Below are 12,083 nucleotides of genomic sequence, written 5' to 3' on the forward strand. Positions count from 1 at the left end.
ATCTCATGTTTTTGATATTTATTATTATTATTATTATTATTTCTTGCTTTCTTATATTTGCACAGATTTTTGTCTTCTGCACTCTTTGGTGGTCTTTCATTGATTCCATTATGATTATTTTATAGCTTGATTGAGTATGCTCACAAGAAAATGAACCTCGGTGTTGTATATGGTGATCTATACAGTATGTACTTGATAAAAATTGACCTTGAACTTCGATAGGGGTGGTTGGGTGGGTCTAAGTAGAATGGTTGATCAGATTAACTGCACAGGGAAGAAACTTTAAGATGGTGTGAAGTTTTTCTTTTAATAGCCTAGTGTGCTGTCCAGTAGGGAGCTTTTGGAAAAGGTAGTTTGCAGACATATATGTATTTTGGTAATAAAATTTACTTTGAGTTTTGAACTTTCGATCCTCTCCAACTGGTAGTAGTAAAGACACTTTGGAAGGGTAACAGCATATTGTTCCTTGCTTCTGGGCACACATAATTGAAGTTCAGAAGTATTTTGAGGTAATCATCTTTATTGACTGAATCATGGAAATATTTATATAGTAATTTAGCTGTTCCCAATAGTAAATATTATTTTTCCTGCACTCTCAATGCAATACAATTCTAATTAAGATGAGGGGTACAATGCCAGCAAAAGAACGCACAGGTGATTTTCTAACATCGTAATTCTTCTCTCTCTCTTTTTGTATTGCCTAGTTTCATGTACGGAGACCTAACAGATAAGAAGACCATAGACAAAGTCAGGCAAACATTTGACAACTATGAATCAAATTGCTTTGAAGTTCTTCTGTATCATAAAAACAGTAAGTAATGATAATTCTATTATAAATCCATTAATTTATAACTGTTCTTGGGATGATTATAAGGGCTGATAAAATAGTTCCACTAATTATTGAGCTGTCATTTTTCTAAAATGTAACGTCCTCTTAAATGCTTTTGACTGCACAAGATCTCCTCTATGACGGGAGATCTCCTTTAATCCACGAAGATGTGTCCATTCCTTACTGTGATTTAATTCTGTACTCATTAACCCAGATGGAAGGAACATTTGTTAATTGAGCAGAGATATTCCGCTTTATCAATACCTTCAGCACCATCGTCAATGAACATTTATTACCTATTTAGTCAATGCTCATTTGAGTGCCCTGGCACATCAACTCTGTCTATCAAGGAGCCCTGTGCTCACTTAGATTTTCTGCAATTTTAATTTGTGATAGAATCTCAGAGATCCCAAGCTCTACCCGGAGTAGAGTATAATCAAATAAAGTGGGACAACTCATGTATTAGATTTTTCTTGAAGGGGGTTTGCATTCACAAGCTGGATCAAATTACAGAGTCTGAATTATTTTGTATCTGTATGCTGGAAATTTTGATTTACTGATCAACTTGTTCTAAGTATACTGTGGAATGATACTGTAGAACTGTTTACATATGAGTGGGTTTGGAAAGAGAATGATAGTTTTGAAATAGTTTTAATTGTAATATGCTCATTTTGTTAAAATAAAAACAACAAAGGAAAAAAAGTCAAAAATTAATTGGCTAAGATACCTTAATTTTGACTTTTATGAAGCAAACTTTTTAGAATACTGAAAGAAATGACATATTGTTCATTCACCCTGTCTCTTGCACTGACTCTCACAGCTATCTGGACTATTCCTCTTCTCACCCTGTCTCTTGCAAAAACGCCATCCCCTTCTCGCAATTCCTCCGTCTCCGCCGCATCTGCTCTCAGGATGAGGCTTTTCATTCTAGGACGAGGGAGATGTCTTCCTTTTTTAAAGAAAGGGGCTTCCCTTCCTCCACTATCAACTCTGCTCTTAAACGCATCTCCCCCATTTCACGTACATCTGCTTTCACTCCATCCTCCCGTCACCCCACTAGGAATAGGGTTCCCCTGGTCCTCACCTACCACCCCACCAGCCTCCGGGTCCAACATATTATTCTCCGTAACTTCCGCCACCTCCAACGGGATCCCACCACTAAGTACATCTTTCCCTCCCCCCCCACCCTGATTTCCGCAGGGATCGCTCCCTATGCAACTCCCTTGTCCATTCGTCCCCCCCATCCCTCCCCACTGATCTCCCTCCTGGCACTTATCCGTGTAAGCAGAACAAGTGCTATACATGCCCTTACACTTCCTCCCTTACCACCATTCAGGGCCCCAAACAGTCCTTCCAGGTAAGGCAACACTTCACCTGTGAGTTGACTGGGGTGATATACTGCGTCCGGTGCTCCCGATGTGGCCTTTTATATATTGGCGAGACCCGACGCAGATTGGGAGACCGCTTTGCTGAACATCTACGCTCTGTCTGCCAGAGAAAGCAGGATCTCCCAGTGGCCACACATTTTAATTCCACATCCCATTCCCATTCTGACATGTCTATCCACGGCCTCCTCTACTGTAAAGATGAAGCCACACTCAGGCTGGAGGAACAACACCTTATATTCCGTCTGGGTAGCCTCCAACCTGATGGCATGAACATCGACTTCTCTAACTTCCGCTAAGGCCCCACCTCCCCCTCGTACCCCATCTGTTACTTATTTTTATACACACATTCTTTCTCTCACTCTACTTTTTCTCCCTCTGTCCCTCTGAATATACCTCTTGCCCATCCTCTGGGTCCTCCCCCCCCCCACCTGTCTTTCTTCCCGGACCTCCTGTCCCATGATCCTCTCGTATCCCCTTTTGCCTATCACCTGTCCAGCTCTTGGCTCCATCCCTCCCCCTCCTGTCTTCTCCTATCAGTTTGGATCTCCCCCTCCCCCTCCAACTTGCAAATCCCTTACTCACTCTTCCTTCAGTTAGTCCTGATGAAGGGTCTCGGCCTGAAACGTCGACTGCACCTCTTCCTAGAGATGCTGCCTGGCCTGCTGCGTTCACCAGCAACTTTGATGTGTGTTGCTTGAATTTCCAGCATCTGCAGAATTCCTGTTCATTCAGCTGACTTTCTGGAATCTTAAATATTAAGACATAAAAACTGAAAATCCAATTGTTTTGGATGGGGAGAGACATTAGTTAGTGATAATACATGATTTATTTTAGCCTGCCCAATGGATTTTTACTTGGAACACAGAGATGAAACTAAGCTCCTTAGCACATGGTTTTGGTATGCTATGAGAGAAATAGAAATTTTTTAGAATGAAATTGTAAAGTCAATGGATTAAGGTCTTTATAGGTAAAATAATCTGGGCTATTGATTGCCGGATGTCTTTCATTTTCTTCCTGCATTTAAACCCAGCTAACAGCGGAAAATACATTTCAGCTAAAATGTTTTTTAATTTTTTTTAAATTTCTAGCAATGACATCTTTTTAAAATTATTTGAATTTATTCAAACTCATCATGATAAAGAAGGTGATGAGTGCAAATTTCCGTGATGGTATGTCCTTGTTATCACTGATCTATTTCTCCCCCTGCATTGCCAGAGTGCATTGAAATTCTTGACGATCCAAAGTGATAAATGAAATTGGGTAAAGTTACGCTTTGGTGGCGTGAGGTGTCTGGGGGGAGTTTGGGCTGGCAAGAGCATGAGAGGAGCATGTTTATATCATCTGCAGCTCTGTAACACTAATGTTTCTGTTGACATTAATGGTGTTGAAGTTTGGAGGGTTGAGAGTTTTGAGTGCCTAGGTGTGAACATCACCAACGTCCGTCCTGCTCCAACCACATTGATGTCACTGGTAGAAAACCTCACAAACACCCCTACTTCCTCAGGAGGCTAAAGAAATACAGCATGCCCCCATTTACTCTTACCGATTTGTGTGAATGTGCCATGGACAGTATTCTGTCCAGATGCATAACAGCAAGTGCACTACACATAGCAGCAAGAAACTGCAGAGTTGTGGACTTAGCTTAGCACGTCACGGGAACTAGACTGTCCTCTAAGGACTATATCTTGCTGCCTCAGTAAAGCAGCCAGCATAATCAAAGACACCACCTACTGCAGACACTCTCTCTTCTCCCTTTCCCACTGGGCAGAAGATACGACAGCCTGGAAGCACGTAGCACCAGGATCAAGGATAGTTTCTATCCCTCTGTCAATCGTCTCTTGAATGGACCGCTTGTATGATAAGATGGGCTCGTGGCCTCATAATCTACCTCATTATGATCTTGCACTTTATCATAGAACATAAAATGTAGAACAGTACAGCACAGGAACTGGCCCTTTGGCTTACAGTGTTGTGCCAAGCCAAGTAAATTAGTAATCAAATAGCCAACTAAACTAATCTCTTCTGACTACACGATGTCCATATATTTCCATTTTCCTCACATCTATACGCCTATCTAAACATCTCGTAAAAGTCCCTAATGTTTCTGTCTCTACCGCCACCCCAGGCACCCACCACCACCACACTGTGTGTGTGTGAGTGTGTGTGTGTGGTGTGTGTGTGTGTGTGTGTGTGAGTGTGTGTGTGTGGTGTGTGTGTGTGTGAGTGTGTGTGTGTGTGTGTGTGTAAAAAAAAAAAAAAAAACTCCTTTGAAATTACCCCCTCCCACCTTACATATATTCCTTCTGGTATTAGATATTTTGACCCTGGGAAAAAGATACTTTCTGTCTACTATGTTTGCCTCTCATAATTTATCAGATCTCCTCTCAGTCTCTGCTGCTCCAGAGAAAACAGCCCAAGCTTGTCCAAACCCTCGTTTTAGCATTTATCCTCTAATCCAGACAGGGGTGCAATGCTAGCCAGAGCACACCGGAGCTAAAAAAACATCCAGTGAGAGGATTTAACACGATGTTTTCACTCACAGAACAGCCACTCGCCGGATTTTGTTTTTGTTTTTGGCATCATTCTTTGTAAACTCCAGAGTCTGATGTGCGTTTATATAAAAAAAAATCCCAGGAGAACAGCACTTTCTGAGATACTCAAATCACCCTGGGCAACACCTAATTAATTAGCTTGTTTATTTTGGCTTTTTTCTTAAAGATGAGCTCCGGTTAGCACTGCGCCCCTGAATCCAGGCAGCATCCTGGTAAACTTGTTTTGATCCCCCTCCAAAGCCTGTACATCGTTCCTATAATGGAACCAACCAGAAATGTATGCAATACTCAATCCAGACTGAATCCAAACAGACAATTCCCCAGCAATCTCTTCTCTTGCCTCTCTCAATAACCTGGGGTATATCCAATCAGATTCTAGGGACTTATCCACATGAATGCTCTTTTAACAGACCTAACATTACCTTGTCCTTTATCTCGAAATGCCCTATCATATCAATATGCTCAGCACTGATCTCCCAGTCCTCCACGTCCTTCTCCTTGGAAAATACTGGTGTAAAGTACTCATTAAGTACTTGTAAGCTACCCACATCCTCCACGTTCAAGCAAATGTTCGCCCTTTACCCTTGGGTGGTCCTACCTTCTGCCTAATACAGTAATCCTCTTGTTCCTGCTGTATGTAGAGAATGTTGTTTTCCTACACTGTACTTCTTTGGTGGCTTTATTCTGCATTGTTATAATTTTATCTTGCTCCAGCTGAATGCACTGTATAATTATTTGATGTTTATAAATAGTATGCAAGGAACACATAGAAGGTGCTGGAAAAACTCAGCAGGCCAGGCAGCATCCATGGAAAGGAATAAGCAGACCGACCTCTCATCAGCACTGTACAGTATGCAAGACAAGCTTTTCACTGTATTTTGGTGCATGTGACAAAAATACACCAATACCAATTTCAAGCAAGAGGTCAGATCTATGAAGGAGGATTAGAGATGACATACATACATACATATACACACACACACACACACACACACACACACACACACACACACAAACTCAGCAGGCCAGACAGCATCTATGCAAAAGAGTAAATATTCAACATTTCTGGTTGTGGCTGTGACCCCTAATGAAGGGCCTTGTCCTGAAACGTTGACTGTACTCTTTTCTATAGATGCTGCCTGGCCTGTTGAGTTCCTCCAGCATCTTGGGTGTGTTGCTTTGGATTTCCCGCATCTGCAGGTTTTCTCTTGTTGGAGATGATGGTCTGCAATTGTGATTACACCAATTTCGAGTTTTGGCTAGCCTTGGCTTCAAGAAAGAGTCAAGTGGGTTAGTCAGTTCCTTGTGGGTAATGTGACTCGTCTAGCATGCATAAACAACTAACAGCATATGTAATCTGTGTGGTGTAAAATAATATTTTAGCTTGACTGTATTAATGCATAGTATCTGGAAACTGTGTAGAGTCACCGTCACCTTATTGTAAAGATTCCCAGAAATACAGGAGGCATTTTATTTTTTGTGCTGTATGCTTGGAGAAGCACATTGAACAACCATCATCATGACATTTTAATCAGTGATACAAAGGTTTGTTACATCACTGAGTCAGTATTAATAAGGAAGTTCCAATCCCATTCAAATTCACATTTGCTTTGAAATTTCCTCCAATAATTGCAAACGAAGGGCGATTAAAACAATGAAAGGACAGAGGCTTGCGGACAGTTTGCAAGGACAATTAACAGTCCTTGAGTGCAAAGGGAAAGCTGTACTTAAAAGAAAACAGACGATTTAGTTAGCAATGTTTTATTTGACCAGTTTCTATGAAAGGAAAATTGTGATATTGCACATAAGAGTCCTCCAAGGGCACAACCAGCAGAATATATTGTGTGACGGGTCTGTGGCTTGTGAGATTGGGGATTAAGTATGAGCATGGATTGTGGTTTGGTTATTGAGCAGAAAATAGAGCATATAAATAAAGATATCATTTTCAAGGCAGCAATATAGCTGAGTGTCGCTTGGGACATACATATTTATTATCAACATGAAAATAATGTTTTCAAGCTTGTTGACAATATAAAGCTAGCGGGCAAAGCATCCCATGGGCATGGAAGGATAGACTCCAGTTGAGTAACTGAGCCAAAAGATGTCACATACAACACAATGTGGAGAAATCTGAAATGACCTTCTCAGTCTGGAACGATGGAAATGTAGTAAATATTAAGATCGAGAGGCATTCTTATACAGCACATTTTATTTATTTAGAGACACAGTGCAGAATTGGTCCTTTGAGCCATACTGCCCAGCAATCGCTGATTTAACTCCTGCCCAATCATGGGACAATTTACAATGACCAATTAACCCGCTAAACGGTGTGCTCTTGGACTGTGAGAGGAAACCGAAGGACCCAGAGACGGCCCATGCATTGCACGGAGAGGAAGTACAGACTCCTTACAGTTGATGTCGGAAAGGAGCTCCGATGTCCCAAGCTATAATAGCGTTATGCTAATCACTATGCTTTTGTGGCACCCAACATGATTGCTGAAAGTTGATGGGAAAAATAGCAAGCAAGTATATCGTTCGCCCGTATTGTAAGAGACTGAGTACATGAGTGCAAAGTCTCGCTCTGATCCTGTCGGGTATCAAATCTGGACTATTGAGGACAACCTTGATCATCTAACCTCAGGATAAACACAGCAGAGGTTTATTTGATATTTCTTAGGATGGGACAGCTGTCTTATGAGTAGGATGGTGTAGCATAGGGTCCCTGAAGTTTATTGAAACAAGATTTTGTCAGATTCAAATATACAAACTCTTCAGGAGTGTGACAGAGTAACTTGCTGGGTGGCTGCACCCATTGGCAGGAGAGTCTCGGACGAGGCGCCGTGAGGGGATATGGTGCAAACTTTCAAAGTAACCTATTGTTCATTCAGAATGAGATGAAGAGATTTTATTTAAAGAGATTAAGGGTGTGAATATTTGGAATCAGATCCAAATGAATTTGGACTTTTCCTCTCTGATTAACCCCACCCCTATCTCTGGCTTGATGCCTTCACTGTACATGCAAACTAAGTGTTTTGGTTGGGAATGCTGGTGGGTTTAAGGATGTAGGCAGATGAACTTTGTCATATTTCAAACAATAGTTTCAACATGTTTTTGCTGTTATTTTGATTCCGTTAATCTCTGGATGCCACTGACAATGTGCAGGAGAAAAGTGCTGGGGAGTAACAAACCACTCTTGGAGAATAGCTTCTTCGTATTTTATTACTGAGGAGCCAGACAGTGTTCTTATCACACTGAGTGAATTTCATTATATCCAGCTGCAGATCATGGAATATTGCAGTTTATAGCATTCTGTCTTCTGCTGACTCAGATGCTTCTAAGATATAGAATTGGGGAATTTCATCTTGAGACTCCTGGAATTTGTTATGGTACAGCTGATTAAAAAATAATGGGAGTTAAATTCTGTTTAAAAAAACATGATAGTAACACTGTCAGTACTGAAGCTGAGGCAATACCTGTGACACTCTTCAAATGCTTGGGAAACTTGATAGAGGTAAAGATTTCCTCAGATCTTTTTTTTAAAAAAAAGGACACTGCACTTGCCTTTCATGGCCTATTGGTACTCAAACCTATCCACAGAGTTTTGAAGTATTTGCCCCTGTGGTATCATATGATACAGTATATCCCCAAGAAGCTCACATACTTGAGTATGTTGAGGATAAGTCTCTGTTTTTACTTTGTGATTTAGTCTTTGCAATCTCAGTAGGGTATGTACAGCTCACTCTCTTTATTGTTTACGGTGGTGATCAGAATCAAGCATCCCTGTAATGTTAGATTCTTGGAAACTACTGAATCATACTCAGGATCACTGACATATACCATGAAATTTGTGTTTGTGGCAGTGGTACAGTGCAATACATAATAATAGGGAAAGATACCATGAATTTCAGTAAATATATAATAGTTAAATTAAATAAATCGTACAAAAAATGGAAATAAAAAAAGTAGTGTGGTAGTTTTCATGGGTCAATGTCCATTCAGAAATTGGATGGCAGAGGGGAAGAAGCTGTTCTTGAATTGTTGAGTGTGTGCCTTCATACCAGACAATGATGCAGCCAGCTTGAATGTGGTACTTTTGTAGAAATACGTGAGTGTCTTTGGTGACATACGAAATGTCCTCAAACTCCTCATGAAGTATAGCTGCTGTCATGCTTCTTTGTAGCTGCATCATTATGTTGGGTCCAGGATAGGTCCACAGATATTTGTGGTGTCTCTGCACAACTACATGTGAAAGCATGCATGCAGGAGATGGCTTTTACTGGTGTGTTCACATTGGGGGGGGGGAGAGAGAGAGAGAGAGAGAGAGAGAGCGCAAAGTGCATATGTAGACAACAGTGCGTGCGCAGTCAACAGATCAATATGTAGTGCTAAGGGTCATTGCTCTAAAAGAAATAGATCCATATATTATACTGCTTCCCCCTTTAGATTAATTCACCATAAAACTGTATATGTGCAAAACATTCAATTTCCCTTTCATAAATCCATATCCCAAATAAACATGCTTTCACATTAACAGTCATAACTAACTTCATACTTCTAAGGGTTCAGTCTTTTGGGTGGCATTCTGTTTCTTTCAGGATAGAGCCTCTGGACCTGTGGAGTGACATCAGATTTGGTAGGGGTCTTGTCTAAGACAACTTTCTTGCTTTCCAGTGTCATGTTGCTGTCAGTGACATCATCACTGAGAGGTAATTCTGGTGACTGCAATGTGTCCATCTTGTTGGATGCAATTGACTCAGGTGTGTTCTGTGGTTGAACACCCAGTATCTGGTCCACATGACGTCTCCGTGTCTGATCTCCAACATCCACTGTGTACATCAGTGGTCCAGTTCTTGTAGCTGTCCTACCGGGTGTCCACTTGTCTTCTCGGTAATCGTGCAGTAGGTCTTCCTGTCCAATCTTGAAGCTCCTTGCTGCTTCAGTTGGTAACTGACTGAACTGTTTATTCTGTACTTCCCTCCGGAGGTCTTGTTTCAGAAGGTGTCTATGCGAGATCTCAGATCCCTGTTCATGAGCAACATTGCGGGTGTTTGATTTGTCATCATAAGTACAGTGTTTTGATACACAAAAAGGAAGTTGTCTACCTTGTGCTGTAGAGAAATGTCCTCCTTGTCCATCATTTTAATGGACTTCTTGAAGGTTTGGATAAACCTTTCAGCTCACCCATTCATTGCTGGGTGGTGAGGGGTTGATTTGAAATCTCTGATGCCATTTTTCTTCATGAACAGTCTGAATTCTTCTGACGTGTATTGTGGTCTGTTGTCACTCACAATTTGTTCTGGCAAGCCATTTCTGGCAAAGATAGCCCTCAGAGCAGAGACAGTCTTTGTGGAGGTGGTTGATTTCATTGGTATGACCTCCGGTCACTTTGAATGAGCATCCACAGCAATCAGAAACATGGAGTCCATGAATGGCCCAACAAAGTCCATATATACTCTTTGCCATGGTGATGAAAGCCACTCCCATGTGTGTAACAGTGCCTGTGGGGGAGCATTTGGAACTTTTTGGCATCCTGACCAGCTTTTGGGCAAGTCTTCCGTCTGCTTATCCATTCTCTTCTCAAACACCTTCTGACTAGCATTAAGCCACTGTGACAGTTGGTACAACAATGTGGGCTGCAGTTGCCTGTTGATGGCACACTGAGAGCTTTGACTGAGTGCTAGTCTAGTAGGATTTTTCTCAGCCGTTCACATCCGAAAAGTGATGGTCCTCTACTTTGCTGTGTCTGGCCTCCATATGTCACATTTACCTTCAGTTTGCCTTTGGGAGACACTTCTTTGCCTGTGCAGGTCTTTAGCATCACTGAGGTCTTCTTTAGAAAACAGTCTGTTGTAATCAGCCTCTGGCATTATGGACAAGGTTGACCCTGAATCAAGCTCCATTTTCAGTTTTACACCGGACACATCTATTGTGATTCATATTATATTGTGATCTGCTTCAGTAATACTGTGCACTTCTAGGCATGACAGTTCACCTTTGTCAGGCTCCATTGTCCTGATTCTGTTTTACATTCAGTCACTTTATACAGTTCCTTAATTTTGTGTTTGAGATTTTTCACTTGGTTGTGCTTTTTGTCTGCTTTGCACACTCTCTCGACGTGACCTTGTCTGTGACACTTTCTGAAAACTTTTTCTTTGAATCTACAGTCACTTGCATCATGGGAGGATTTGCCACATTGATAACATCTTTGGGTGTTTGCACCATTCATGAACATTCTGTGTATTTCACATTCTAACCTCCTTTTCTGTAGATCTGCTGCATCCTTGGCTGTAGTCTCTAATGATATTGCTATGGTCAAAGCCCATTCTAAGGTTAGGTCTCTTTCTGCCAGTAGCCTTGTTTGAGTGCTTAGACTATGCATGCCACATACAAGCCTGTCCCTGAATGCATCGGAAAGTCCATCTCTAAAGTCACAGTACTGGACAAGTTTGCACATTTCTGCAATGTATTCAGAAAGGCTTTCATTTTTTGATTAGTTCCTTTTGTAAAATCTAGATCTCTCAGCTACTGCCAGTGGTTAAGGCTCAAGTGATTTTGTAAAATTGTAACAATTTCATCGAATGTCTTGCTTGCTGGCTTTTCAGGGGTTACTAATTTGTGTATGAGACAGTGTGTTCTTGGGACCATTAAGCTAAGAAGTGTGGTGGCTTTCTTTTGCTCCTCCACGTTGTTTGTGTGATACTACGGTTCAATCCTCTCGATGTATGACTCCCAGCCTTCACTAGCACTATCAGGTTCATCAGCTTTCCCAACTGAAGCCATCACCATGCTATTTTCACTTTAAATTCAGTGTGTCTTTCATTGTTAGTCACATATTTGTTAGCATCACTCATGGCCTTCTCTGTTTAACTCTTGTTGTTTTGTCGTATAATCGTGCCGTAACTGTCAGTGCTGTTCGAGATATTTTCAGACATTCAGGTTTGTACTCGTTGCCAATTTGTTGTGTTTGTGCACAGCTACATGTATGTTAAAAATAAAGCATGCATGTGGGAGATGGGGGGAGAGAGAGACAGCAATGATCATATGTAGACAACAGCGCATGTGCAGACAACAGAACAATACGTAGTACTAAGCGGGGGGTGGGGTCATTGCTCTAAAAGAAGTAGATACTTACATTACAATATTGACACTCAGGAACTTGAAATTGCTCAGTCTTTCCACTTCTGACTCTCCCTCGTCTTACCCTATCTGAGATCTGCTGTATCTGTAACTTCACCAATCAGATTCATCAGGCAGAAGCAGCTATTAATATTATACATACTTCATTTTCTTTTTTTTTGTTGCTAATTATGCTTG

At 41.2% G+C, this 12,083-nt stretch overlaps 1 protein-coding gene across 1 annotated transcript in view; it reads left to right on the forward strand.

The window, feature by feature from the left end:
- kcnh5b (potassium voltage-gated channel, subfamily H (eag-related), member 5b) overlaps positions 1-12,083 on the forward strand; it is a 479,712-nt gene that overhangs the window by 93,077 nt on the left and 374,552 nt on the right. The window contains exon 3 of the mRNA XM_063061314.1: positions 705-811. Within this exon, the coding sequence (XP_062917384.1) occupies positions 705-811 (107 nt within the window). The remainder of the gene's footprint in view (positions 1-704; positions 812-12,083) is intronic.

The sequence above is a fragment of the Mobula hypostoma genome, chromosome 1 (genome assembly GCF_963921235.1).
Source record: "Mobula hypostoma chromosome 1, sMobHyp1.1, whole genome shotgun sequence".
Taxonomy (NCBI): Eukaryota; Metazoa; Chordata; class Chondrichthyes; order Myliobatiformes; family Myliobatidae; genus Mobula; species Mobula hypostoma.